Genomic DNA, 27,381 nt, shown 5'->3' on the forward strand with positions numbered 1-27,381 from the left:
TAAATGATGGCTGGCCAGGAAGGAACCTCGAGTTTTTCGAGTGCTCAAATGCGCGGTGCTGATCGTATCTCTGTAAACAGTGGACTATTTCACAGGACCCCACTAGATTAAACACAAAAAAGCCTACAGAACGTGAAAGCAACCTGGACGTCCCTTAGGAGGCTGTTCTGATGATCTGCCTTTTAGGCAACAGAAGTATGTTCCAGTCATATTTCTCCATGTAGATACTAAAGGGAAAATCCCCACTGGCTGTCAACACCCTAGATGATACACAAGGTACGAACAGCAGTGATTCAGCCTGGGAGAAAATGGCATACGTGCTTATTGTCACATCAGCAATACACGTGAACACTGATTTTTCTCATTGAATTCGGGTACTTCAGAATCGCCCTGTCATTATTCTTGTGTTAGGCATTTTTTCCTTTTTTGCTTTATTAAATGTTATCTATTTGAGACTAATAGTACAATGACAACTTTAAAATGACGGTTTCTGTAACATTTGAACTACCTTACATCAACATAAAACCAAAAGGTGGGACTTCCCTGGTAGTCCAGTGATTAAGACTACACCCTTCCAATGCAGGGGCATGGATTCAATCCCTGGTCAGGGAACTAAGATCCCACACACCCCATGACTTGGTCAAAAATTAAATAATAATAATAATAATAAATTACAGGGGGAAAAAAAGGTACTAAGAATTTATTAAGAAGAAAGTGTTAGTTGCTTAGTCATGTCCGACTCTTTGCAACCCCATAGACTATAGCCCGCCAGGCTCCTCTGTCCATGGGATTCTCCAGGCAAGAATACTGGAGAGGGTTGCCATTCCCTTCTCCAGGGGATCCTCCCAATCCAGGGATCGAACCCCAGGTCTCCTGCATTACAGGCAGATTCTTAACTGTCTGAGCCACCAGGGAAGCCCTAAGAATTTATTAACAACACCAAAAATTGCCAATAGGAAGAGAGCATTAATATGCTATGCCAACTCAGCAAAGAGAGAATCCAATTCAGACCTTGAGTTTCTTGTACTCGGCTCTGAATGCCTTAACAGATTCAAGGGAGGGGAGCACTCCAGGACTTTGAAAAGCTGCCATCTTTTCAAGTGGCAGGCAGCCTTCAGCCTTTCATTCCCACTGCAGGAACAGCAGAGAATATAAAGCCCAACTGGCCCCTGTAGACTGTGGGTGTCAGGACATCCTTTGTTACTAAGACAAATCAAAATCACCATTAATAGATACTCTAGATCCCCACCTGCTAAAAAAAAAAAAAAGCCTTCTTCAAACAATGTCAAATACTGGCTATTAATATTTTTCCAACATGCTTTTGACCTAACAGAAAACTGGCCATTCAGAACAAATGGGTTTTAGGTATTGAAAAATGATGACAGCAATTTCTAGAAACCTCACACCTGGTCAGCTTAAGGACGGCTGTCAGGTCTTTTCATATCCACCCCCTAGGCACCTCGTTCGGTGCTTTGCACACTGCATGTTTGTGGAAGCGAGTTACAACACAGGTAAACTGCATGATGTTTATAGTCGATCTAACTATAGTAGCTTTACAAAAAAAAACAAAACCACGTAGCTATTTTTAGTCCCACACAGTAATTACAGTGAGATGTAAAAAGTCAACCTTGACTGCTCACCGTCTGCTCCTTTCTCTTCTTTGGAACACTAACATTAGCCAACTTAACTGAAAGCCACTAAGTACTGGTTTGGGTAGACAGCTTAACAACTGATTTGGTGAAAAATTAATTTGCAAAGAGAACAGTTCCCAATTAATTCTTCGAGTTTGGGCTAATGTTGTGGGTGTATTTTTTTTTTTTTTAATTGCACCTAATATACCCTTAGAACCTGTTTTGCAACAAGAGTTCTCAGACAATCATTAAGGAGACTTCAAACACAACACAGCAATCCTTTAATTACTTGGGAGAAAATTTCTAGAACCCTTCTGAGGAGTTTAAGCTCAACTGTTTTATATAGTGTTTACAATGGCTTTTAAATTTCCAAAGATCAAGAAGCTTCCCAGATTGGTTGTCGTCTTAGAGATAACAAATATGCCCAGTACCAATCTGCTTTTTATCTTTTTTTTGTCTTAAACTGAGATGAAATTCACCTAACGTAAAATTAACAACACTCAATTGTTGAGCAGATATTGAAACATTTGATTACAAACAGTTAAGGAGAACTCAATACGTGCCTGGTGACAACACAGTTGTCAGACCTCTTTGGAGGGTGATCTGATGACACTTACCCAAGTTTTTGGTATTTATCCTTCAAATATACTTACACTGATGGAAAATAACACATAGAAGACTATTAATCTGCACTGTTTTTAATAGGAAAATATACTGAAGGCAGTTGAATGATCTTAGCAAATTTCAATATATCAGTATCATGGGATTTTATTAACTAAAAGTTAAGTTACATTAAATTACAGGACATTATACTCAATATTTTGTTATAATCTATAAGGGAAAAGAATTTGAAAAAGAATATACACATAGTTAAATACATAGTTATATATATTGATGTAGACAGTTTTATATAAAACTATCACTGTGTTGTATACCTGAAATTAACACAACATTGTGAATCAACTATACTTGAATTTAAACAAAAAGAAAAGAGGAAAAAAGGGACACACGAAGAACGAGGTAGCTAAGGAAAAAGACGAAATAAAATACCAAGATATTACAAGTGATAAAAGGTAGCAAAAAGTGAGAATAATATACTAACATTTCTATGGGGGAGTGGCAACTGTTTATAAACACTCGATAGCTCACTGGAGCTATCCATCGCGTACGGATGTGAGAGCTGGACCGTAAAGAATTGATGCGTTTGAACTGTGGCGCTCGAGAAGACTCTTGAAGGTCCCTTGGACTGCCAGGAGATCACACCAGTCAGTCCTAAAGTAAATCAACCCTGAATATTCACTGGAAGGACTGATGCTGAAGCTGAAGCCTTGATACGTTGGCCACCTGATGTGAAGAGCTGACTCATTGGAAAAGACCCTGATGCTGGGAAAGACTGAAGACAAAAGGAGAAGCGGGTGACAGAGGATGAGATGGTTAAATAGCATCACTGACTCAACAGACATGAATTGGAGCAAACTCTGGGAGAAAACGGAGGACGGAGGAGCCTTGTGTGCTGCATTCCATGGGATCACAGAGTCGGACATGACTTAGCAAACGAAAACCAACAAGTCACTGGAAGAAGTCACAAAAAAACACCAGTACAGTATATTAACGCATATATATGGAATTTAGAAAGATGGTAACAATGACCCTATATGTGAGACAGCAAGAGACAGATATAAAGAACAGACTTTTGGACTTTGTGGAAGAAGGCAAGGGTGGGATGATTTGAGAGAATAGCATTGAAACATGTATATTATCATATGTGAAACAGATCAGCAGTCCCAGTTCGATGCATGAAACAGGGCACTCAAAGCCAGTGCACTCGGACAGCCCTGAGGGACGGGATGGGGAGGGAGGGTCAGGATGGGGGACACGTGTACACCCGTGGCTGATTCATGTCAGTGTATGGCAAAAACCACCATAATATGGTAAAGTAATTAGCCTCCAATTAAAATAAATAATTAAAAAAAAAACAAAATAGTAACAATGATTGTCCCCAGGGAGGAAAAAGGGTGTATCGCCTATTCAAATACATAAATAAATTCAGTATGTAAATAAGAAATAAATCATTCCTTTGAAATCATGACTCTTCTCCAGTTTGGCTACTTTAACAGTCTTCTCTCAGGGCTGAACTCGAAGAGTTCATTTAAGTGTGGAATTACATGAAGGATATCACAGGGAGAAATGACACACAAGGAAGGTTGGTGGGAGGAGGTGAAGAGGCACGAAGCTACCCAGGCAAGGGTGCTCCTGGTGGAGGGTGAAGCTGGACAGAGCAGTGCAGAGCCCAAGGGGAGAAGCAGGCTGGTGCTTAGGAAGGAAGGCAGATTTGGCTGAAGAGAGTGTCTAGGGACACCGGGCAGGCTGGCAAGGTAAAGGGTTGTCTAATTACAGGGTTTTTTTTTTTTTTTGATGTGGACCATTTTTAAAGTCCTTATTATAATTGTTAAATAATATTGTTTCTGTTTCATGCTTTGGTGTTTTGGCTTAGAGGCATGTGAGATTTTAGCTCCCCAACCAAGGGATCGAAACTGCACCCCCTGCACTGGCAGGCAAAGTCGGAAACCCTAGACCGCCAGGGAAGTCCTCTTAAATTCCCATTTTACTCCAGCATGGCAAGGCCTCCTTAGGTGTGGGCTCAGGGCCACGCCTCACCTACCGCGTAGGAGATAACCCAGGTTCCTACGTGTTCTCCCCGCAGTACCCCTTGAAGCTGCCTACGAGATCCCAAGAGTGGGTCATCTTTTAAAATCTGAGTATTTAGCATTTTCCCTGTTTACCTGAGCTCAACGTCCTACTGACGTCGGCAAACCCGACATTCCTCCTATCTAGTCTCTCTTTTCTCCCTTTCTTTCTTTCCTTTCATCCCATGTGAGATTGCCTGGTCCCCAGGATGAGCCCACAGTTCAAAGATGACCAAGTAAATAGTGTAGAAAATCCTCTAATCTCCCTTTGAGCTACCCTGGTCTCTGCCACATTGTAAAATCAAGATACGTACAATCTTCAGCTTGGCCTACGTTTGCAATCATTTAACAGCCAGTCCCATACTCCAAGCATGTGACCTGAGTGGGGTCTATACCTCAAACAAACTTGATCTCTTTTTAATCAAACAGATCTTTTTACAGACTATGGGACATGGGTGGCACCTAACTGAACACTGCTGATGGAGATGATCCTTTGCCCATTTCTTTTTTTTTTTTTTTTGCCCATTTCTGCAAATGACAAAATTTTAAGTTTTTCTTTCTTCCAACAATCAAAGCATGTGTAGATCTGCTTGGAATTATCAGGAACATTCTTTATCCCAGTGTCTCTCATCTAATGGAGGGTTTCCTTCTCATTCGACTGGCTGTTCCTTCCACTTTCTCAATTATTAGCACTTCATAAACCAAAAAATAATCCAGAAAGTAAAGAAGAAAAAAGTCGCCAACCTGCATTTCATTTTTATCAGTGTCTGAATATTTTTATCTAGAAACGAAGCATTGACGGCCTAAAAGTTTTCCTGGAATGATCTCATGTAGCTACCTTATTTACCTGCAGCTACCAAAGTGACAAAATAAGTTTAACATCCAGCCTTTCGGGTTTCTCAGCCAAAAAGCTTTTGTTTGGCAAAATAGTCCCAGATATTTCTGTGTATGGAGTCACACCCAAGACATTCAATCCATGTATAGAGCATCTGACAACTTAGGGAATGGGTCTAATGAGTCTATTTACATGCCACTTTTTGATCTGTTGAAACTTCTACAAACCTCCGACTAAAATTATTGGCATCTCTTTGAGCTCCAGTGTGGGAACTGTATGTAAAATTTCTAAATAGAGTTGCTAGCCTTGGAAGTAGTTACCCGACCATAATTGACCTTGATGTATTCTCCACGTATTATGAAGCATTACTCTTGGGACAACCACCTCTAGGGTCAATTGATCCTGGAACTCAGATTACCCTAGAACACTTGAAGGGGCCTGAGGTCATGCGGTCTAATTTACACCCAATTCATCAGTCACTTCGACAAAACCCCCAACACAGAAAGGAGTACTCATTCAGTTTCTTCTCAACAGAAAACTCAAGATCGTCACAACACGTAAAGGTGAATACCAACACACAACGCTCATAAAGCTTATTGTGTCAGACATTCACTGCTCCAAGTATTCATTAACTCATTTAATGTTCTCAGTACCCCCATAAGGCAGGCACTCTTCTCCCCATTTTACAGATGAAGGAACCGAGGTCGGGTGACTTGTCCACAATTACTCAGCTAGTTAGTATCATGTTATGAACCAAGCCATCACCATCCAGTCCCTTGCTGTTGAACAATGTGGCGCTGGCTAAATTGTGGAAATCTTGTTAAGAATAAAAGAACTTTAAGCAATCATTCAGTTCAGTCAGTTCAGTTCAGTCGCTCAGTCATGTCCGACTCTTTGTGACCCCATGAATCGCAGCACGCCAGGGAATCATTAGAGGCTATCAAGCCCAAGTGGTCCACTCGGAGAATGAAGACAGAATGAATGAGCAGCAGACAGACAACGAGATGCATCTGCTTAGCTTTAGTCTAACAGGTTCATTGCCTCCAGAATATTGACTCTATTTCACAACTAAAGCAACAGAAATCATGGCATTTTACTTGATATTTCTTATATAACACTTCTTTACTGGATCAGTATGGCCCACGGAGAGAAGATGCATTTTAGGCGGGAAAAAACTAGAAAAACTATTTGCTATGAAAAGGAATTGCAGGGAAATGTCCTCTTCTGTGGGTCCATGGCTGTGACAATAATGCAGAAAATCTTGAGGCTTGGTAAAGAATGACACAGTATCATCATATTCAAAGTTGACAATTTCATGACAAGAACCTTAGGACAAATTTAGTTTAAGGAGTTTATTTTCTCCTCTATCCGCCTGCAATGCAGGAGACCCTGGTTCAATTTCTGGGTCAGGAAGTTTCCCTGGAGAAGGGATAAGGTACCCACTCCAGTATTCTTGGGCTTCCCTGGTGGCTCAGATGGTAAAGAATCCATCAGAAATGCGGGAGACCTGGGTTCGGTCCCTGGGTTGGGAAGATCCTCTGGAGAAGAGAAAGGCTACCCACTCCAGTATTCTTGCCTGGAGAATCCCCATGGACAGAGGAGTCTGGTAGGCTATAGTCCATGGGGTCGCAAAGAGCTGGACATGACTGAGTGACTAAGCACAGCATAGTTTAGGGAGTTTATTTTCTCCTATAAGTCTTCATGTCAGAGCTTCTCTGTTTCCTATCCCATCATCTTCAGAAAGAGTAAGCATAAATACTACTTGAATGTTCCTCAACTTTTCGATTTCTTATTCTAAGGAATTTCTTTGGAAAGGTATTTTATTTTATTTTTAGATAGAAGAAAAAGACAAACTGTAGCTCTATTCTTAAGTAAATGAACAATGGTAGTATTATTATCAAGCATGACACCCAAGGATATTGTTTTACTTGTTATTGTGTAAGAAATCACCCCTAAACCTTAGTGGGGAAGAATCATTTCTAGGCCAGCAGTTTGACAGGGACAATTTGTCTCTGATCCTCCATGGCTGGGACCCCAACTGGAAAGGCTTGAAGGCTGTGTGTGGGGACTTGACTGCAAGAGGGTATGACCATCTGCATGCCCTTCCCTAAGGCTGGCTGTTGATTATGACTGTTCGCCAAGCCCTCAGTTGGGCTGTCAGCTGGGACCCCTACAGTTAACTTCTCCAGATGGATTCTCTACATGGACAGCTTATTCATTGGAAGGACTGATGCTGAAGCTGAAACTCCAATACTTTGGCCACTTGATGCCAACTCACTGGAAAAGATTCTGATGCTGGGAAAAATTGAGGGCAGGAGGAGAAGGGGATGACAGAGGATGAGATGGTTGGATGGCATCACCGACTTGATGGACATGAGTTTGAGCGAGCTCCGGGAGTTGGTGATGGACAGGGAAGCCTGGCGTGCTGCAGTCCATGGGGTTGCAAAGAGTCAGACACGACTGAGCGACTGAAAAACAACAACAACATGGGCTGCTTGGGCTTCCTAACAGTATGGTGCTGAATTCTAAGAGTAACCATCCCCAAAGGGCAAGGCCAAAGTGCATGGTGTATTTGGTGTATTTACAATCCTGCTTCAGAAATAACATGGCGTCACTTTTACCATATTCTACCGGTCAAGGAAGTCATAAGGTTCTGCCTAGGGTCAAGGGAAAGGGACAGAAGCCTTCCCCCGCTCCTCAGTGGGAGGAATCTCAAGGTGACATTGGAAGAGCAGGTAGAATGGGAGATACTATTGTAGTCATCCTTGCAAAACAGAACCTGTCACATGTGTGAAGTAGAATCCCTCCCTCCACCCCCCCACCCCCCCACCCCATCCAATCTGATTGATTTTGTGATCTAATATTTTAAACTACCTCTGAGAAATGCAAAGGGGAATATTAGGCCATATATCAGGCACGAGAGAGATCCCTAAGTCAACAGAATGCAAACTGAATAATTATAAACATTCTTTAAGCATCTCCAAAGCACACGCGGAGCTTTCAAAGAAGTACAATTGAAACTCAGATTGTCTGCAAAAGCTTATTAAAATGATGCATGTGTGACATTAATTTCTGATTATTACGAAAAACTCAGTGCCCATCAGTGGCCATTTACTTTTATTTTTTCATCTATGAATCGGTACATTAGTTTTACTTCTACGCCTATCGAAGCTTCAGATCTGTTTATTATGCTCCTATAACATTTTACAAAACCAATCAACTCTTAATAGTCTATGCCCTCCTAAACTAACACAAGTCTCACATTATGATTCTCAGTAAGGTTTTCTTTTTTTTGTCTTCGTTTTTGTTTTTAGCCATGCCACGCAGCATGTGGGATGTTAGTTCCCTGACCAGGGACTGAAACCTCATCTCTTGCATTAGAAGCATGGGGTCTTAACCACTGGACCACCAGGCAAGTCTGGATTTTTAGTAAGGCAAACAGTGGAGCAGAGAGAGCACAGCCCCTGTCCAAAAGGGCAGCATATTATGACAGTTTTTCTAAAGTTAAATAAGAGTGCTTGTAGAAATATAACCATGTCAAGAGCTTAGAATTTTCTGATTCCCCAACCTTATATTGAATAATCAGATCCAAACAGACCCAAACAGCCCGGAGCCCAGAGCTCCAGATGCATATATTTAACTAGATACTTAGATATCTAAGAGCATCTGGCAAAATGTCCAACATTAAACTTCTGTTCTTCCCCCTCTCTCCGCCACCGTCAACTTTAATCCTGTTCTCAGTCTCTCACAGCCTTATTTTTCTCCACGGCATTTATCGTTACTGGATACATTAGATATACCCTTACACTTGCCCTTCGATCACATATATGAGGGCAATGTTTTTTTACCATTTGGTTTATTGTCCCTTTCCCGATGCCCAGAACAAAGCCTGACATATAGGAGGTGGTCATTAATCTTGCTGAATGAATGAATGATGACTTACCTGGTGCCTGAATAAATCACAGTGAGAGACCCAAAAGGAATAAAGAGGCCTGGACTTCGCTGGTGGTCCAGCCACTAAGAGTCTGACTGCCCATGCAGGGGACAAGGTCGGGGGAGATTCCACATGCTACGGGGCAAATAAGCCTGTTCATCACAACTGCGGAACCTGTGCTCTAGAGCCTGGGAGCAGCAACTCCTGAAGCCCACGTGTCCTAGAGCCTGCAACAAGAGAAACCACCGCAGTGAGACGCCCGCGCTCTGCATCCAGAGCAGGAAGCCCGCGTGCGGCCATGAAGTCCCCATTCAGCCGAAATTAAATAAATAAACATTTTAAAAAAGAAGTGACACCGTGTCATGTAACTTCAAAGAAAGAGTACCTTAGAATGATTATGCTTGTAAGTGGTTAACGGGGTAAGCAAGTAGCTCCAAAGTATTGCTAGATTTTAAACTTGTTATAAAGGATAAAATGAGCAAAAACTGAGGATGTATGAAAAAGGAATCTTAGTGTTGAATCATGCTTCTTCAGCAACATCAGAATTACCTAGGAGAGCTTTTAAATGCACAGATGCTTGGATGTGCCAGCCTGGGGAATGCTGGGAAGGGAGAAGATGATGAACACCCAATGCCCAACCTGGAAACCCTGATGGAATCTCAGGGATGGAAGATGGAATAGAGATTAGAATTTAGAAAGTCTGACTTAACTAAATACATTATAGTCTGTCTAAAGAAATATAAAAGGAAAGGGAATAATCTACATAGTATCAGTAAAACAGACTCTCTTGTTTAGTCGCTCAGTTGTGTCTGACTCATGGGATGTCCCAGGCAAGAATCCCGGAGTGGATTGCCATTTCCTTCTCCAGGGGATCTTCCCAATCCGGGGATCAAACCAGTGTCTCCTGCTTGGCAGGAGGATTCTTTACCACTGAGCCACTGAGGGAAACCCAAAACAGACTCCATTCTATCCTTAATGCAGATTTACCTCTCCAGAAGAAACAGATGCCTCAGGCTTCCACAGCTTGGCGTCACAATCCATTAAATTCCTCCAACTCTATTTTGATTTTATGCTCTCCAAGAAACTTTGTATAGAATTTAACTTTCCACAAAGATTAGCCTTCAGGAAGAAATACGTGCGCTTCAGCAAATATGAATAGCTTAGTCTGCTCATAGATATACTTCTCGTTGTAAATTTGAAACTTTGCGTTCTGGTTTGTGCATCAGTCTTGGGAGTTTGGTTAATGTGAGTCACCTCTAACGCAGATTGAAAATACCAATTCTGCTAGGTGAAAAGAGCTGAGAAGCAGACCCCGGTAGCCCCATCAAGGTTGCACTGAGCACAAACAAAGAGAAAGCAAGAAAGAAGTGACTGTAGGTTTGCAGTTTGTGTCCAACTGGAGAGAAAACAAAAATGAACTAAGGCCAATATACTGTTTAACCCATTAGCCAAAGCAGTGAATTGACCTCATCCTTCCAATGCCCTGGCTCACCACACACGAAGTGCACTGCCAGGTCTTCCCTAGGCAACAAGACTCCCTGGCAAATCATTTACACCAATTCCACGCTTCAGTTCAATTCAGTCGCTCAGTCGTGTCCGACTCTCTGCAATCCCATGGACTGCAGCGCGCCAGGCTTCCCTGTCCATCACCAACTCCCAGAGCTTGCTCAAACTCATGGCCACTGAGTCAGTGATGCCACCCTTAGAAAAATGTGAAGGGGTGCTCTCTGCTCCAAACCAGGGGATTAATCCAATAGGCCAATTAAGCCTAGTCTGGCCCGCAGCTTTGTCGCTGCTTTCCAACCTTCTCTGCACTGCAGTAAGGAGACTGAAGAACTAGCCCCATAGCAATTGCTTTCAGCAGTTCAAGGATGGATATCTTATTATGTCCCCAAGGTGAAGCCATTGTCTTCACCTGTTTTCAGCCGCAGTCTACCTTTTCAGGCTTCTCTTCATGGCTCGGTTCATTCTGGAGCTCGGCATTCTGTTGTACTTGTGGGTCTTTGAACCTGGCATTTAATCCCTCCTCCAGGAAGGCTGTCCAGATCGCCCTCCCAACCTGATCACCTGTCTTCACCTGTGTAACTTACCAGTCCTACAGGACAGCATATAGGTCCAGTTCTTCCCCAACTGAGTTACACTCCTATGTACAAGTTTCTGGGTAGTTTACTCTATCTTAGTTCTTACCCCTGCTGCTGCTGCTAAGTCGCTTCAGTCGTGTCCAACTCTGTGCGGCTCCATAGACGGCAGCCCACTAGGCTTCCCTGTCCCTGGGATTCTCCAGGCAAGAACACTGGAGTGGGTTGCCATTTCCTTCTCCAATGCATGAAAGTGAAAAGCGAAAGTGAAGTCACTCAGTCGTGTCCGACTCTTTGCGACCCCATGGACTGCAGCCCACCAGGCTCTTTCATCCATGGGATTCTCCAGCCAAGAGTACTAGAGTGGGCCGCCACTGCCTTCTCCGTAGTTCTTATCACACTGTACTGCAATTTCCTATGTATGTTTCTGTCCCCTGAATAGACTGCAAGCCAGTGGGCAAGAACACTGTCTTAGCACTTAGCAGATGCTCAAAGAATAAATAGATACTGTGGACAAAATATGAAGTCTCAGTCACTTTCAAGGTGTTTGTCTCCCTCGTCTGATGTACTTTTTTCTAATTTTGGTGTCTTCCTTTATGTACTAAAGTCGTAATTATTTGCCACCAACATCACTGACCCTCTTGCTGAAAATGGTAATGACAATTAAGAGTTACATCTATCCTAAGATGATAGATAGACTTTTCATGTAACCTTAGTATCTTTTGAAAATTGAATAATGCAAACAGATAACCTAAGTTTTTTAAATTTATTTATTTTTAATTGAAGGATAATTGCTTTACTTTTAAAGATAAGTAAATTTTAAATTCAAAAATTCAGAGTCATGCTGAAAAATATATTTTACATACACATGTACACTCATGAAATCCAACTTTCTTTGCACAAACACTGTCATTTTCATATGTATCTGTCCTAACACAAACATTTTTAAAATTCTTAGTTCTCTTTGCTAAGAAGAAAACAGTCTCAAACTGAGCTGATATATAGAATATTCATTAGCTGCCTCAAGCAACAAACACCCAGCTTCTGCAGGGGAGGGGGGAGGACAATGTGACTTCGTCAGAGCTTTTTTTTAAATGGTAAGAACAGCCACAAAGAATTATGTCCACCTGAGGGATAATATGAATATTATACCTTAAGTAGATCCAAGTATGTTTCTAAAAAATTAGAATGGTTAGAGTCTTATCTCTTAAAGAAAAGAGATAAACATGCATGCATAGTCTATAATTCAGATTTCCTTTCCAAAGCACTTATTTCCAGGCACTTTCCTACTATTGCTGCTGCTGCTGCTGCTGCTAAGTCGCTTCTGTCGTGTCCGACTCTATGTGACTCCATGGACTGCAGCCTACCAGGCTTCTCCGTCTATGGGATTCTCCAGGCAAGAACACTGGAGTGGGTTGCCATTTCCTTCTCCAAGGCATGAAAGTGGAAAGTGAAAGTGAAGTCGTTCACTTTCGTGTCCGACTCTTAGGGACCCCATGGACTGCAGCCTACCAGGCTCCTCCATCCATGGGATTTTCCAGGCAACAGTACTGGAATGGGGTGCCATTGCCTTCTCTCTACTATTAGGTTATTTTATTTTATGGTTAACATGAAAACAGAATTTTAAATCAAAGGACAGCCTGTGCCATGCAAACTAGAAATGTTCATTTAACAGAGACTAGCTTCCAGCAGGAGAACTCTGCAATTTGTTCCCAAGGAACAGGTTTGTCTGTTTTTTTCCCCTTTAACCTTCCCCCAGACTCTAGCTGGACCGTAAAGAAGGCTGAGTGGCGAAGAATTGATGCTTTCAAATTGTGGTGCTAGAGAACACTCCTGAGAGTCCTTTGGACTTCAAGGAGATCAAACCAGTCAATCTTAAAGGAAATCAACCATGAATCTTCATTGGAAGGACTGATACTGAAGCTGAAGCTCCAATACTTTGGCCACCTGATGAGAAGAACTGACTTACTGGAGAGGATGCTGATACTAGGAAAGACTGAAGGCAGGAGAAGAAGGGGCCGACCGAGGATGAGGTGGTTGGATGGCATCACTGACTCAATGGACATGGGTTTGAGCAAACGCTGGGAGGTAGTGAAGGACAGGGAAGCCTGATGTGCTGCAGTCCATGGGGTCACAAAGAGTCAGACATGAGCAACTGAACAACAAGACTCTCCTAACTTGTATTTACCCATCCCCTCTCATCCAACAATTTCGAAGCACTTCACAAGCAAGCACGCACTCATCTTTGCACTTTCTTGTGAAGGCAAGCTTCATCGTAGCAATTGATAGATCAGGAAAACGAGGAGCAGAGATAAAGATGTGCCCAACACTAATAAATGCTGGATGGGGCAAGCCATGCAGTCCTGGCTGAGTGCTTCCAGGCCCTCTCATCCATCTGGGTGTGCCCACACCATTTCTCCCAAAGACCTATAGGTATTTTATTGCATTTCAGGAACCGTCCAGTTTGGTTGTGCAGATAGAAGTACAAAGGGTATAGCTTCCCGTAAAGGTGCCGGGTTTTTTTTTTTTTTTTTTGCTGTTGAAATGAAGGGAAATATTTAATTTCTTGTTCCTAGGGAACCAAAACTTTGAGGTGCTGCCTGGGACGGCCAGATCACCCGCAAAGTGGTCAGTATCTAATTCTCTTTGCTCTGTCTCAATTTCATTAAAAGTACTTTTCATCAAGACATAATTTTGTTAGACCCCAGATCAGAAACTTGATACTCCCTTTACAAATTAATGCCTTTATTTAATTGTAATACAAATTAATAGATACAAATTATAACACCTTTACAGGGCTTCCCTGTGACTCAGCTGGTAAAGAATCCGCCTGCAATGCGGGAGACCTGGGTTCAATCCCTGGGTTGGGAAGATCCCCTGGAGAAGGGAAAGGCTACCCACTCTGGTATTCTGGCTCGGAGAAATCCATGGACTACAGTCCATGGGGTTGCAGAGTCCGACACGACTTTGAGTGACTTTCGCTTTCATTCTCTTTCACCATACCTTTACAAATTAATTTCTTTAAAAAGAAAAATAACCTTCAGATTTACAGGAATGGGGGATCATTAGACATGCACGCAGCACCTGCTACAACAGAAGCTTTGTTCATAGTGGTTTCTGCTGTGATTATAGCACAGCACTATGAGTCATTAGTTCTCAGTGATTCTCAATGTGAGTAACATTAAATGCTTTAGAAAGCAAAACCCCCATCAGTGGTTGGGGAAACACGAGTGAGTAATGGGGACAGCAGGGAGATCCAACCAGTCTACCCTAAAGGAAATCAGCCCTGCATATTCATTGGAGGGACTGATGTTAAAGCTGTCAAAGCTGTTAAAGACGTTAAACTCCAATACTTTGGCACCTGATGCGAAGAACTGACTCATTTGAAAAGACCTTGATGCTGGGAAAGATTGAAGGCGGGAGAAGGGGACGACAGAGGGCGAGATGGTTGGACGACATCACCGACTCAACAGACACGAGTTTGAGTAAACTCTGGGAGTTGGTGATAGACACGGAGGCCTGGCGTGCTGTCGCCAGGGTCGCGACACAGTCACGACACAGTCCATGGGGCCGCAAAGAGTCGGACACGACTGAGCGACTGAACTGAACTGAATTGGGGAAAGAGGGATTATGAGCTGCTAATACAGAAGATACATTTTTTAAAACTCACATTTGTTTAGTGTTAGGAGAAAAAAAAAAAAACATTCCAGCACTGGTATTCATGGTTTGGGTGGGTCTGGTCTATAAAATGTGAATAACAAACTCACAGGGTCCTTATTAGTTTATGAAAGCATGTATTTAAATCCCTTAATCAAGGTGTGTCAAGCACTGAACAGGCTGGTTCTCTCTGTTTTCACACTTTAAAAGATGGAGGGACAATTTGGGCTCTTTGCAGGTTCCCCAGAAAAGGAGGCAGCAGAGAGGTTTTGCGATGTGTGCTGATGAAGACCGAGGGGCCGGAAAAACCACATGGGGGCAAAAAGATGCCAAAACACTGATAATCTTGAAGCTGGGTGGTGAGTACAGAGGGGTTCATCGTATTTTCTCTATGTATGTTTGAAAATTCCTATTAAGAAGTTCAAACAATTGAAATTCGTGTGGCTGAACTTCCCTGTTCGCCTGAAACGATCACAACACTGGCAATCGACTATATCCCAATAGAAAATGGTTTTGGTGTTAAAAAAATAAAAATACATAAATAATAAAAATAAAATAGACAACAACGACAACAAAAACATCTGAAAGTATTAACTTGAAAGAAAGATGAGGAGAGCTCTAGCATCCCAGACCTGGGATTGAATCTCTGCTTTCTGCTCTGTGAACTTGCTAAGTTATCGTACTGTTTGTTCTGTGCTTCGATTTCCTCTCTTGTAAAAGGATAATGATGGTGTGGTCAGTGCAGAGCTGTGCCACTCAGATCCTTCTTCCAGAAAGGACTTGCTGCCCAGCTGCACAGGGTGTGGTTAGCAGACAGCTTCCTTTAGGGTCTGCCTTGTCTTCCGAGCCAAAGTCACATTGTTCTTGGGGTAGCCCTTTGCCAGTGAACGAGCAAGGCAGTGGTACAAGGGCCTGGCCGTTTCTGCCCACCGTGAGACTCCCTGAATGGATAATCTTGGCTCTAGAGCTTCTCGTTGGCCGGGTGGAGGCTTTCTCAGGCAGCATTATGGTCTGATGGCTCCCTCGGCCCAATCACAATTACTCCCTTTTCCTTTCACAGGTGGTTCCTTCGCTACACAGCTTAGCATTCCTAGTTCCATCTCAGAATCTTCTCAGATGCTGGCCCAAATGGTACTTTTAACTTCACTGGATTCTTCTGAAGATTCGATGAGATGACGGACAACAAACTTTCACAGCACCTGAGGCATGGTATGCTCTCCGTAAGCAGCAGTGTGTTTTGTTTTTTGCTTTGGTTTTGTTTTTCTTCCAGTTTTATTAAGATATAATTGACATACAGAAAATAAGTGTGAGGTATACAGCATGATAATAATCAGCAACGTTGATGACACCAATTCAACTGTTTTTAAGGCATGGTGCACGTGAAATTATTACAAGAACTACAGAGTTTATGCAATGATAATCTATTTCTATTTTTACAACCCGTAGAGTAGAGAAGTAAAGGTGGAAACTGTAGCTGCTGAACTGTTAACACACTAAAACCATAGCTTTAGTCTAAGAATTAACTCTTATTAAAAATTTCATTCCAGTTATTAGAATAGTGTGTTCTAAGTTTTAAAAAGAAACCATAATATAGTGAATGTGATATTACAGTTTCGAGGTGAACAAATCTTATAATTTGTGCAACAGGAAATTTTAAGTTTCATCTATTTTTTTGGTGGTGGTGGTGGTATGAATCCAGTTCTAGTATTAGGCAATTGAGGTTGTTAAGATTTACAGAAAGTTAGCACAGAGTCTTACAGATGAAGTTTATGAGTTAAAAGAATCAATATTAAAAAAATGTGTATATTCCCAACTAACTCTTTGACATAATAAACACATTTGGCCCTTTATTGACTTTTTGAATTCATTAACCAGACACATCACTAGGCTCAGGCCGTTAAGACTATATATTACTAAATCAGGAAACAAATATTTCATTACAAACACTAATTCCAGAAGACTTCACACCCACATTCCAAAATCTAATTAGATTAATTTCCTAGGGCAAACATGTATTCTTGGTAGCTTGCAATTTTTAAGTGTCAAAATAAAGCTTTATTTTAAACTGTGGGCGGTGTTGATGAAACAAGTATGAGTAATACTTGCAGGAAACACAATATTAGCTTAGCGAGGAAGTGGGTGACACTTGAGCAGTCCTTCCAAGAGGCACTTTCCATGTCGCACCAATGTAAAGCAAGCGTTCTGATGTAGTCACACAGGAAGTACAGGCAAAACCGCTTACGGTAGTGAAGTACAGCTTCACCTACCAAAATGCAGGTTTAGGATGATATCTGAGTACAAGGTGGAAGCAACACACTGATGGGTAAATGTCAACCAGAAAATCACCAGATCTCCCCTGTTTTGTTTAATACCTACTAACCAGAGCGTTGGTGATGGACAGGGAGGCCTGGCATGCTGCGATTCATGGGGTCACCAAGAGTTGGACACGACTGAGCGACTAACTGAACTGAACTGACTGAACCAGAGAGACAAATATCATATTACTTATAAGTGGAATTTTTAAAAAATGACACAAAGTAACTTACCTACAAGACAGAAATAGACTGGGGCTTCCCTGACAGCCCAACGGCTAGGACTCGGCGCTTTCAATACTACGGCTCCAGATACACCCCTGGTCAGGGAACTAAGATTATGCATGCCTTGAGCAGTGTGGCAAAAAAAAAGAAAAACAGAAATAGATTCGGAGACATAGAGAACGACCCTACGGTGATCAAAGGAGAAGGGTGTTCAGTTGCTAAATCGTGTCTTGACTCTTTGTGACCCCGTGGACTACAGCACTCCAGGCTTCCCTGTCTTTCACTATCTCAAGGAGTTTGCTCAAACTCATGTCCATTGAGTCAGCAGAGGGATAAATTAGGAGTTTGAGATTAGCAGATACAAACTACTACATATAAAATAGATAAACAACAAGGACCTACTGTATGAACTACATTCAATATTGTGTAATAATCTATACTGGAAAAGAGACTGAAATATATATATATGACTGGATCACTTTGCTATACACCTGAAACATTATAAATCAACTATACTTCAGTTACAGAACATAAAGATAAAAAATAAATTAATATTTTTTAAAAATCTACTATCCAGAGAAGACGGTGCAAACCCTGTTTTAATGGAAAGGTGGGGTTGACAGAACTACACTTGATTTTTTTTTGTTTTTTTTTTGGTCTGTCTTTTGAGGTGGTTTTGCTCACCCTAGTTCCAGGATTGATGTCTCCCAAGTCAGTCTTGCCGTGTTTATCCCAAACAGAAACCTCTGAAGGGTTAAAGAAGAAAAGAGCTGGAGGAGAGCTATGAACTGTTGTTAGTACTCTGCTCCATTGAGTGCTGGGCAGTGAGAAAAGCTAATAATTCTCCAAATCCTGCAACTAGTTAATTACGTCAATGTTAAAAAAAAGAATCAGTATTGTCTAGCTTGAAATTTTAACACACTATAAAGTGCTCTTTATGGGCTTCCCAGGAGGTGCAGTGATAAAGAATCTGCCTGCCAATGTAGGAGATTCAAGAGATGGGGGTTCCATCCCTGGGCTGGGAAGATCCCCTGGAGGTGGGAAGGGCAACCCACTTCAGTATCTCTGCCTGGAGAATCCCATGGACAGAGGAGCCTGGTGTAAGTCCATGGGGTCAGAAAGAGTTGGATAAGAATGAGTGACTTAGCACGCACAGGAGTGTGTCCACACACACACACACACACACACACACAGTGTTCTTATATAAACACACACATATGCATCAGGTATCAGCCGCATGAACAACAGAAAAGAGACAACTTTTCAAGCTCTACTTTAAAGGTAAAAAAAAATGTCTAGAGGGACTTCCCTGGAGGCCCAGGGGTTAAGACTCCGCGCTTCCGCAGGCCCTCCTCCAGGGGTGCTTGCCTGGAGAATCCCACGGACAGAGGAGCCTGGCAGGCTACAGTCCGTAGCATCGAAGAGACTCAACTTAGCATGCACACACGCTTCCGCACACAGGTCTCTGGGGTGGCCAAAAAACAAAAAAAGGTCTAGACTGTGTTTGTGTGGAAGGAGTATATGAGAAATCTCTGGACCTTCTGCTCATTTTCGCTGTGAAACTAAAACTGCTCTAAAAAGTAGTCTATTGGGATTTCCCTGGTGGCCTAGTGTCTAAGACTCCAAGCTCCCAATGCAGAGGTCCCCAGTTCATCCCTGGTCAGGGAATTAGATCCCAAATGCTGCAATTAAGAGTGCAAGCCACGACTAAGACCTGGCGCAGCCAAATAAATAAGCAAATAAATATATATTAAAAATTTTTTTAATAGTCTACTTTTTACAAAAAGGTGCCTGGAATTTTTTTTTTTAATCTTTACACTGCCAAAGCAAAGAAAGGCATTAAAACTACCCTGCCATTACTTTAAAACAGCAAATGTTGGGACTTCCCTGGTGGTCCAGAGGTTAAGACTTCACACTCCCAATGCAGGGGCCCGGGTTCGACTCCTGGTCAGGGAACTAGATCCTGCATGCCGCAACTGAGATCCAGCACAGCCAAATAAAAAATAAGTAAATATTAAAAAAAAAACCAAACAGCAAATATTAAAACAAGAGGGAAAAAAAAAGGATTCATTCATTTATTCAATAAGTTATTTCTTGAACTACTACTGTGAGGCAGGTATTGTTCCTGATCCAGTTGGTCGACAACTTTCACTGCTGCCTCTTAAAAGTGAACACCACAATCAATGTCACTATAGCCAACAAATTGTGGAAAGCATTATATGCCTGGCACTGTCCTAAAAACAATATGTTTAAAAGAAAATTAAGTACCATCAACACAGGTGGCTTAACATAGTAATATGTTAACCAATATGTATTAGTTGGGTCTCTGCTTTCTTGTTATTATTTTGGGCTATTCCATTTCTTATTAGCATCAAAAGAAAGAAAGATAGCAGAGAGAACACTAGGAGATAAAAACAGATTATATCACTTAGTAATTTATTAGCCACAAAGAGTAGACCATTGTAAGGCAGGTTAAAATTTCCAATGGATTTATTTTTACTTCACATTAATGATCAAGCTTATAAAAAGTTGAGCTGACACGTCAATAATGCCTTACTTCTTTTTAATATGCAGATACAAAACCCCAAAAAATTCAAAAGAAATTCTTGCTTTGCCATTTCTCCAATGACCAGAGACAACTTGAACAAGTCAGTACAAACTAGATAGCCTCTTAACATGACCTTTTAAACACAGTCTTGAGTAAATGCATTTTGGTTAATCTTGGAAACAAATCTCTTTTTTGACTTTGAGGTTGCAGGCTAGAGTTAAACCCGATTTTACATGCTTTCACTGAAATAGGCAGATTCCCTTCGAAGTATATAAAGCGAAACCACAGGCTCCTGTCAGTCTTACACACAATAGCTATTCAATAAAAAAATTAAAAATTGACTAAAATGCAAATTAGGAAGAGATGTACAGAAATATTTTATTATATCCTAATTACTATATTTTTTAATTTTTAAATTAATTTTAATTTTTAAATTACTTTATTGGAGTATAGTTGATTTACAATATTGTTAGTGTCTGCTGTGCAGTAAAGTGAATCAGTCACACATACATAAGTTGATATATCCACTCTTTTCATTCTATTCCCATCTGCTCGATACTCTGTAATGACCCCATCACTTCAAATCATCCATTTTATACTTTGTTACGACCTACTGGTATAAAATAGAAAGCCCCAATTTTCACACAATCTAGTACAGTTATTACAAATCATGGGTTTTGAGTTCATTTTTATGATTGCATGAGACCTTCCTGACATTTCCTGATTTCTCACTATCAGGAATATCAAAATTTATGCCGATGAACAGGTTAAAAGAAAAAAGAGAAGAGAACGGTTTTACTGTCTACAAAGCAGGATGTGGCTAAGAACAGAACTTTAATGTGAAGTGCACGTTAGAAATACGTCCTTTTGAAAAGCCTATAGGGACGTTGACTTGCGTTCCTAAAACATGTGTAAAACCTGATGGCGTTTGTGAAGGTCTATGAAAGCTGCAAAGACCTGTCGCAAAGAACTCATGGCCATCCAAACTAGAGCTCCATCTCTCTCCATCTAGAAGCATCGTTCTGCCAAGTTAGGCTTGAGTGCCCCGTCATTATCTCATTACCCCTGTGCAAAATTCCACAGCCACCATTCAAGGAAAACCCTCAATCAGGGCTCTGCCAGGCCGCCCCATGCACCACACCACAGTCTCTCACCACCAGAGAACTGGAGGTTCGTTTTTCAGAATTCTTCATTTTTTAATCTCACATTTTTCTTCTTTTTGTTTTTTTAAATTTTCTTTTTTAATCTCAAATTTTAATGAAATGAGGCAACTGAAAACAGACATTTTGGTGCCCTTATGCTTCTTGGAATTTAAACTCAGATTTTGCACTTCTCTTAGTACAAATTACAAGTTCCATTCTTTTCCCTCTATTAACCTCTAAACCACTCAAGGGCAAAGGGCGATACTCTAGTAGAATGCCGTTTTCTTTTTTTTAACTCTTCATGGACAGGTGTTTCCTAGAGACAACAGATAACTAGTTCTTTCTCGTAAACCTTAACAAGTGAGAAAAAATTTCAAGTAGTTTACACACCCTCTCCCTTAAAAATCTTTTCCAGTTATTTTCACTGTAGGGAATTTCAATCCTAGAGAGTAGAAAACCTGGTATCACGAGCCTTCCTGTACCCATTCCCCAGGTCAGCAGTGACCGGCTCTGGCGCAATTTCATTTCATTCCCATTCCCATCCACTATCACCCCAAACTCTTTTGAAGCAAATCTAAGGTTTCTTTGTACTTGTGTATATTCCATTTCCTATTGATTTTCAACAACTTGCCTTTGCCTTCCTTTCCACCCTCTACCTGCCAAAAGAAGTGTACAGAATAACGCAGGGGATTGAGGCTATTTTATCTGGTGTTTCCTCATAACTACTATCCCACCGCCCACCCCTTTCTGGATCACCTTCTATAACATTCACCAACATCACCATGAAATGGCCACCATGGTGTTCAATCCCTAAACTACAGCCTATTTCACTTGGAAATATATTGTATTCCCTCCTCCCAATAAACCCTTTCTCTTGTTTGAACAAGTGAAAATAAAAATTGTGCCAAAATTTCTATTCTGTTGATAAAAATTTATTCTGATTCGTTCCCCCTAGGGTAAAAAGAGGCAAAGGGAGTGCAGAAGGAATTGAAGAGGAAAGAAATCCAACACTTAAAATGGTAGACTGCCTAATTGGCTGTGTATGAATACTTACGACCATCTGCTACTTTAAGAATGAATATTTGCAAACATCAGTCGAAAATTTGAGATCCTTTTAGCCGGGGATGTTTACAAAATGAATTCTCATTTAAGGAAACTACTGCCTTCAGGATTTTGGTATCAATAACAGTAGCTGCTTCTGAGCCTAAGAAGTGGTTATGTAAAAACAATTAAAGGAAAAAAAATTAATTAAGGGAGGATGCGCTCTGTTTCTATAGCTGCTCTAACCTTTTATTTTGACGTGAGATTTCTTGGCCTCCACTCAGATAGCAACCACCACCCCACACTTTCTTCTCCACACCCTTTACAAATGGAATTCCGAAAGGAGGCACTTTCGAGTTCCTCCTGGGAAATGTCTCATCTTGAGGACGTCTCGGTGCAATAACTGAGATTTCATCTCCTTCTTCCTCTGCACTCCGCTCTGCCCATCGCTTGCCCAGAGATCTCCTTAGGAATCCAGAGGAAGCAAGGAATCCAGAGGAAAACAAGCCCCAGTCCACAAGCCACAGCCTCTCCTCCCAAGGACCGCCAGTGCACCGCCTTGGCATCCGGGTCCGGGGAGAGAGGAGCTTGCACACACCACGCCGCTTGTTTATCCATCCGCGCCCCGGGTTAAACATCCCGGCGGGGCGCTCCCTACCGCATTTCAGACTCTTTCCTCCCAGCGGTTAAAAAATACAAAACTGACCCCGCTAATGTCTCTTCCCGCAGGCGGCAACGCAAGGCGTCCCTCTTAACTCCTACTACTCTCCCCTCCAGGCCGAACGCCGCAATCCCATCAAATCCAAGATCTGAGTTGCCCCGGGAGAATCACAAGCGCACCCCAAACCACCACAGGGCAAACGTCCTCGCCACTAGAGGGAAGACACCAGTTCTCACTCACCCCTGCACCCCCAAACCCAAGCCCTGGGATCCGGCCCCGCCAGGGCCGCCCCGCCCCCCGGGAGAGCGCCCGACACACCCGCACCTCCTTGGAGAGACAGCAGGGGACCGCGGGTCTGGGCGCCGAATACCTAACGCAGCCCTGAAAATCCCCGGCCTTCCACGCCCCCATTGAGTCGGCCCGCCGCGCTGAAGACAGGGGGGTCCCGCCCGCGCCTCTGATCGGGAGGTGCGGGGACCCAGATCCGCGTGCCCCTCTCGGGCCGTGGAGGGGACCCACACCAGCGGCCCCTGCTCTGGCCGCCGGGGCGGGGGGCGCGGTTCACACCAGCCCCCCCTCACCTCGGAAGGGCGAATCTGGCGCGCACCTCCCGCTCAAGCCGAGGCCAACGAGAGGCACTCGGACCTGCGCCTCCCGCCAGGGCCGCCGAGACCCCCGACCGGCAAGCGATCTCGTCCACCGGGGGCAGCCCGGCCCGCGTCCCCCAGCCCAGGCGCACCAGGCACCGCTCCCCGACCTCCCTGCATCCTCGCGGGCCCGGCCCCTCACTCACCCAGAGCTCGATGCCCCAGCTCATGGTGCAGGGGGCGGGAAGGGGCGCACCGCACGGCGGGGCGCGGCTCTCCGGTCCCCCTCCCCAGCGATCCCGTCTCCCCGGGAGATCCCCGCGATCGAGGAAAGTTCGTGCTCCGTGCGGCCGCCGCCTCCTCCAGCTCGCCGCTCCTCGCCTAGGGTCTCCGCGGCGGTCCTCTTCCCCGGTCGCTCCTCGGCAAAATGGCCCGAGGAAGCAGCAGCCGCGGTCTCCGCAGCGCCCGCCCGCCCCACACCCGAGAGCGAGGGGCGGGGGAGGGGAGGGGCGGGGCCTCGCGCCGGGGGCGGGGCCGGCCTGACAGCTCGCGCACGCGCGCGCCCCGCCCCCGGCCCAACCTCCCCCCGGGAGCCCCCCGCCCGCATGGCCCAGGGGTCCGGAAGGACTTGCAGAAAGCCGGGGGCCCTGGTGAGACCTGGAGCCGCCGGCCTCCCCGCTGCCGTTTTTTTTGTTTTTTTTTTTTTTTTTAATTATTTATTAGCAGCCACACTCTCTGCTCTTAGGGACAAACCACTCGCCTCTGAACGGAGCCGGCCTCTGTTATTACGGGGGTTCTGCCGAGTAGCCTGAGGTTGCTCCCCTGCGCCGAGCGCCGCTTTGAATTTAAGGACCATGCTTTTCGTTGCTCAACCATCAGAGCTAGCTCGAGCGGGTCTTTTCCCCCACCGCCCGGGAAGCCTTGGAGGCCCGGGGGTCTTTCGCAGCCTTGCGCGGGTGGGCGTGGGGCCAGGTGCGGTGCTGTCTGCGTACTGCACACAGAAGGACTCGGAGGCCGAGAGCGACCTAGCAGAGTGCCTGGGGAAAGGAGTCCAGGGGCGCACAACCGGTGATTTCTAATCTCTGAAACCGGTGATTTCCGACTTGTTCGGCCAAGAAACTCTCAGACGTTGAAATCACGTTGCCGCGTAGTGGGTGAAAAAAGCAAAGGCTCTGGGTCCACAGATTCGCGTTTCTGGTTCCAGTCCCGCCAACCCGCACTCACTAGCTGGGTGGCCTAGGACAAGGCCTCCACCTCTGGAGAAGCTCAGAGCCTCCTCCCCCACCTCCCGCCAAAGGGAGGCAGTAACTACCCAGCTCAGCGAGAGATGACCACCTGTTACCCGGCCAGTGGTTGGTAAATTGAGAACTAATTTTTAAGTAGATACGGACTCCTTTTCCCCTGCACTCCCAGAGTATACACAAATAACATTCCAGGATTGTGTGTGTGTGTGTGTGTCGCTCAGTCGTGTCCCACTCTTTGCGACCCCATGGACTGTAGCCCACCAGGTTCCTTTGTCCGTGGAATTCTCCAGGCAAGAATACTGGAGTGGGTTGCCATTTCCTTCTCCGGGGGATCTTCCCCACCCAGGGATCCATCAGGGTCTTCTGCATTGCAGGCGGATTCTTCACTGTCTGAGCCACCAGGGAAGCCCGATTCCAGGATTGGGACTGGAGAACTGTTTGGGTTCCCACTCCTTCCTCTGAATCACTAGGCCCTTTCTCCCCCAACTTTTCTTTCTTCCTCAGCTAATCCTACTGACTTTTCTGACTATCTGTGAACTCCTAAAATGGGCCCCATTTAAGAAGTATTTCAGCTGCCTGTCTCTCTAATCCCACTACACCCAGCTTCAACCAGCTTATCATTCTTCTCCAGGAGAGGGTGGAGCAAGGGTGGTGTCCTACTCCTGCAGATAAACCAAGTCTACTTCCTTTGTTGGACAGGACTACAATAAATTTAAACTGTCAAACCTGTTTTGGTCTATCTTTTTTCAGTAAGGAGTTCCTTCCACCAGTTTGTTGTTAGTGTGCATTTTAAATATTTTTTTCTCAGTTACCCGGTCTGGAAACTCTGTACTCCAATCCTGCTAGACCTGTAACCATCAGAACAGCCAGCCACTTACCTTCCAAGGTACATTCATTAACAGCTTGAGTGAGTTGGAGGGGTCAGAAACTCAATCAATACTGCACAGTTTAGTTTGCTATTTGGAAATGCTGAGTGAAATGCAGGTAATCTAACAGGACCCTGCCTCACAAATCACCTCAATTTCTTCCTGCCAAGATTTACTGTTTTTTCAAATACAGTGATCTAATCTCGACTGCCAGTGACTTGTGAAAAGATGCTAATCAGGAGGAAAAACAACCTGCAGCTCTAAAGAAGAGAAACGGGGGACAAAGAGCAAGAGATAGCAGAAAGAGAGAGAGACCACATTAGAAGGAAACCTTTTAAGATGAGTAAGCAGGAAACAGTTATAGGAACCCATTAAAAGCCACGGCAGCAGTACTGTATGGAACTGGGTTAATTAGACCATACTGCAAATACCTTTAACTTCATTAAGTCTGGTGGTAACTGAAAAAAAGGGTTGAAGGTATCAGAATCTCCAAGAAATAAAAGGAAAAGTCACCACTGATTTTAAAGCAATGGAAACAAACAGGATTCAGCATAAAAAGAAATAAGCTAGCAAAGAAAAAAATTAAATACAGCACAGTATCTTTTAGGAGGAACTGAATCCATTTCAGTTTACCTTATAGTAAAAGGGAGTGAGTTTAAGAGAAGAACTTCTATTAACAAGTCACTGTGACTGACCTGCTTAGGAATCAGTTTTCACAAGAGGTGTTGTAAATCCTGTGGCTTCCCCACTGGCTCAGTAGTAAAGAATCCATCTGCCAATGCAGGAGATGGGGGTTTGATCCCTGGGTCAGGAAGATCCCCTGGAGGAGGAAATGGCAACCCATTCCAGTATTCTTGCCTGGAAAATCCCATGGACAGAGGAGCCTGGGGTGGCTACAGTCCATGGGCTGCAGGAGAGCCGGACATGATTTAATGCCTAAACAATTGTAAACCTCATTTATGTAAATACTGCAATGACCTCAGTTCAGTTCAGTTCAGTTCAGTCCTGCAGTCGTGTCCAACTCCCTGCAACCCCATGGACTGCAGCATGCCAGGCCTCTCTGTCCATCACCAACTCCCAGAGTTTACTCAAACTCATGTCCATTGAGTCAGTGATGCCACCTAACCATCTCATCCTGTCGTCCCCTTCTCCTCCCACCTTCAATCTTTCCCAGCATCAGAGTCTTTTCCAATGAGTCAGGTCTTCGCATCAGGTGGCCAAAGTATTGGAGTTTCAGCTTCAGCATCAGTCCTTCCAATGAATATTCAGGACTGATTTCCTTCAGCATGGACTGGTTGGATCTCCTTGCTCTCCAAGGGACTCTAAATTACCTAGGGGATCGGTTTGGGCTATATACACCTGTTTTACCTTTTAGGAACATGTGGAGAATACTGATTTACAAAGTTATGATCTTGGCAGGTGACTACATAAATTCCCACTGAATAATCTGATCACACAGATGTTATTAGCACTGAAATAAGGTATCTAGAAAATATAGACCCTGTATAGTTGCTATGGAGTTAGAGGTAAACAATTCTAATACAGTCTTTCAGCAACTCCAATGCTCTTGCTAGTATAAACATCTAATTCAGGGGCTTAGATGTAGAGATATCACTATCTAATCTATTTAAAAGGCTTCCTTTTTTCAGTTACTAACTCATGTCCAGCTCTTTGTGATCCCATGGACTGCAGCACGCCAGGCTTCCCTGTCCTTGGCCATCTCCCAGAGTATTATCAAACTCATGTCCATTGAGTCGATGATGCTATCTCACCCTCTGTTGCCCCTTTCTCCTCCTCCCTTGATTTTTCCCAGCATCAGGGTCTTTTCCAATGAGTTGGGAAAGTATTGGAGCTTCAGCATTAGTCCTTCCAATGAATGTTCAGGGTTGATTTCCTTTAGAATTGACTGGTTTGATCTCCTTGCTGTCCAAGG

General features: G+C 43.6%; 1 protein-coding gene across 13 annotated transcripts in view; it reads right to left on the bottom strand.

The window, feature by feature from the left end:
- FNBP1 (formin binding protein 1) overlaps nucleotides 1–23,767 on the bottom strand; it is a 135,434-nt gene extending 111,667 nt beyond the window's left edge. For 12 of the 13 annotated variants that reach the window (XM_024998980.2, XM_024998970.2, XM_024998966.2 and 9 more), the window contains exon 1: nucleotides 23,545–23,767. In XM_024998980.2, coding sequence (XP_024854748.1) covers nucleotides 23,545–23,568 — 24 coding nt within the window. In that variant the 5' untranslated portion in view covers nucleotides 23,569–23,767. The remainder of the gene's footprint in view (nucleotides 1–23,544) is intronic. The other variant, NM_001206712.1, reaches the window with a different exon arrangement.
- Nucleotides 23,768–27,381: the final 3,614 nt, after the last annotated feature.

The sequence above is a fragment of the Bos taurus genome, chromosome 11 (assembly GCF_002263795.3).
Source record: "Bos taurus isolate L1 Dominette 01449 registration number 42190680 breed Hereford chromosome 11, ARS-UCD2.0, whole genome shotgun sequence".
Taxonomy (NCBI): domain Eukaryota; kingdom Metazoa; phylum Chordata; class Mammalia; order Artiodactyla; family Bovidae; genus Bos; species Bos taurus.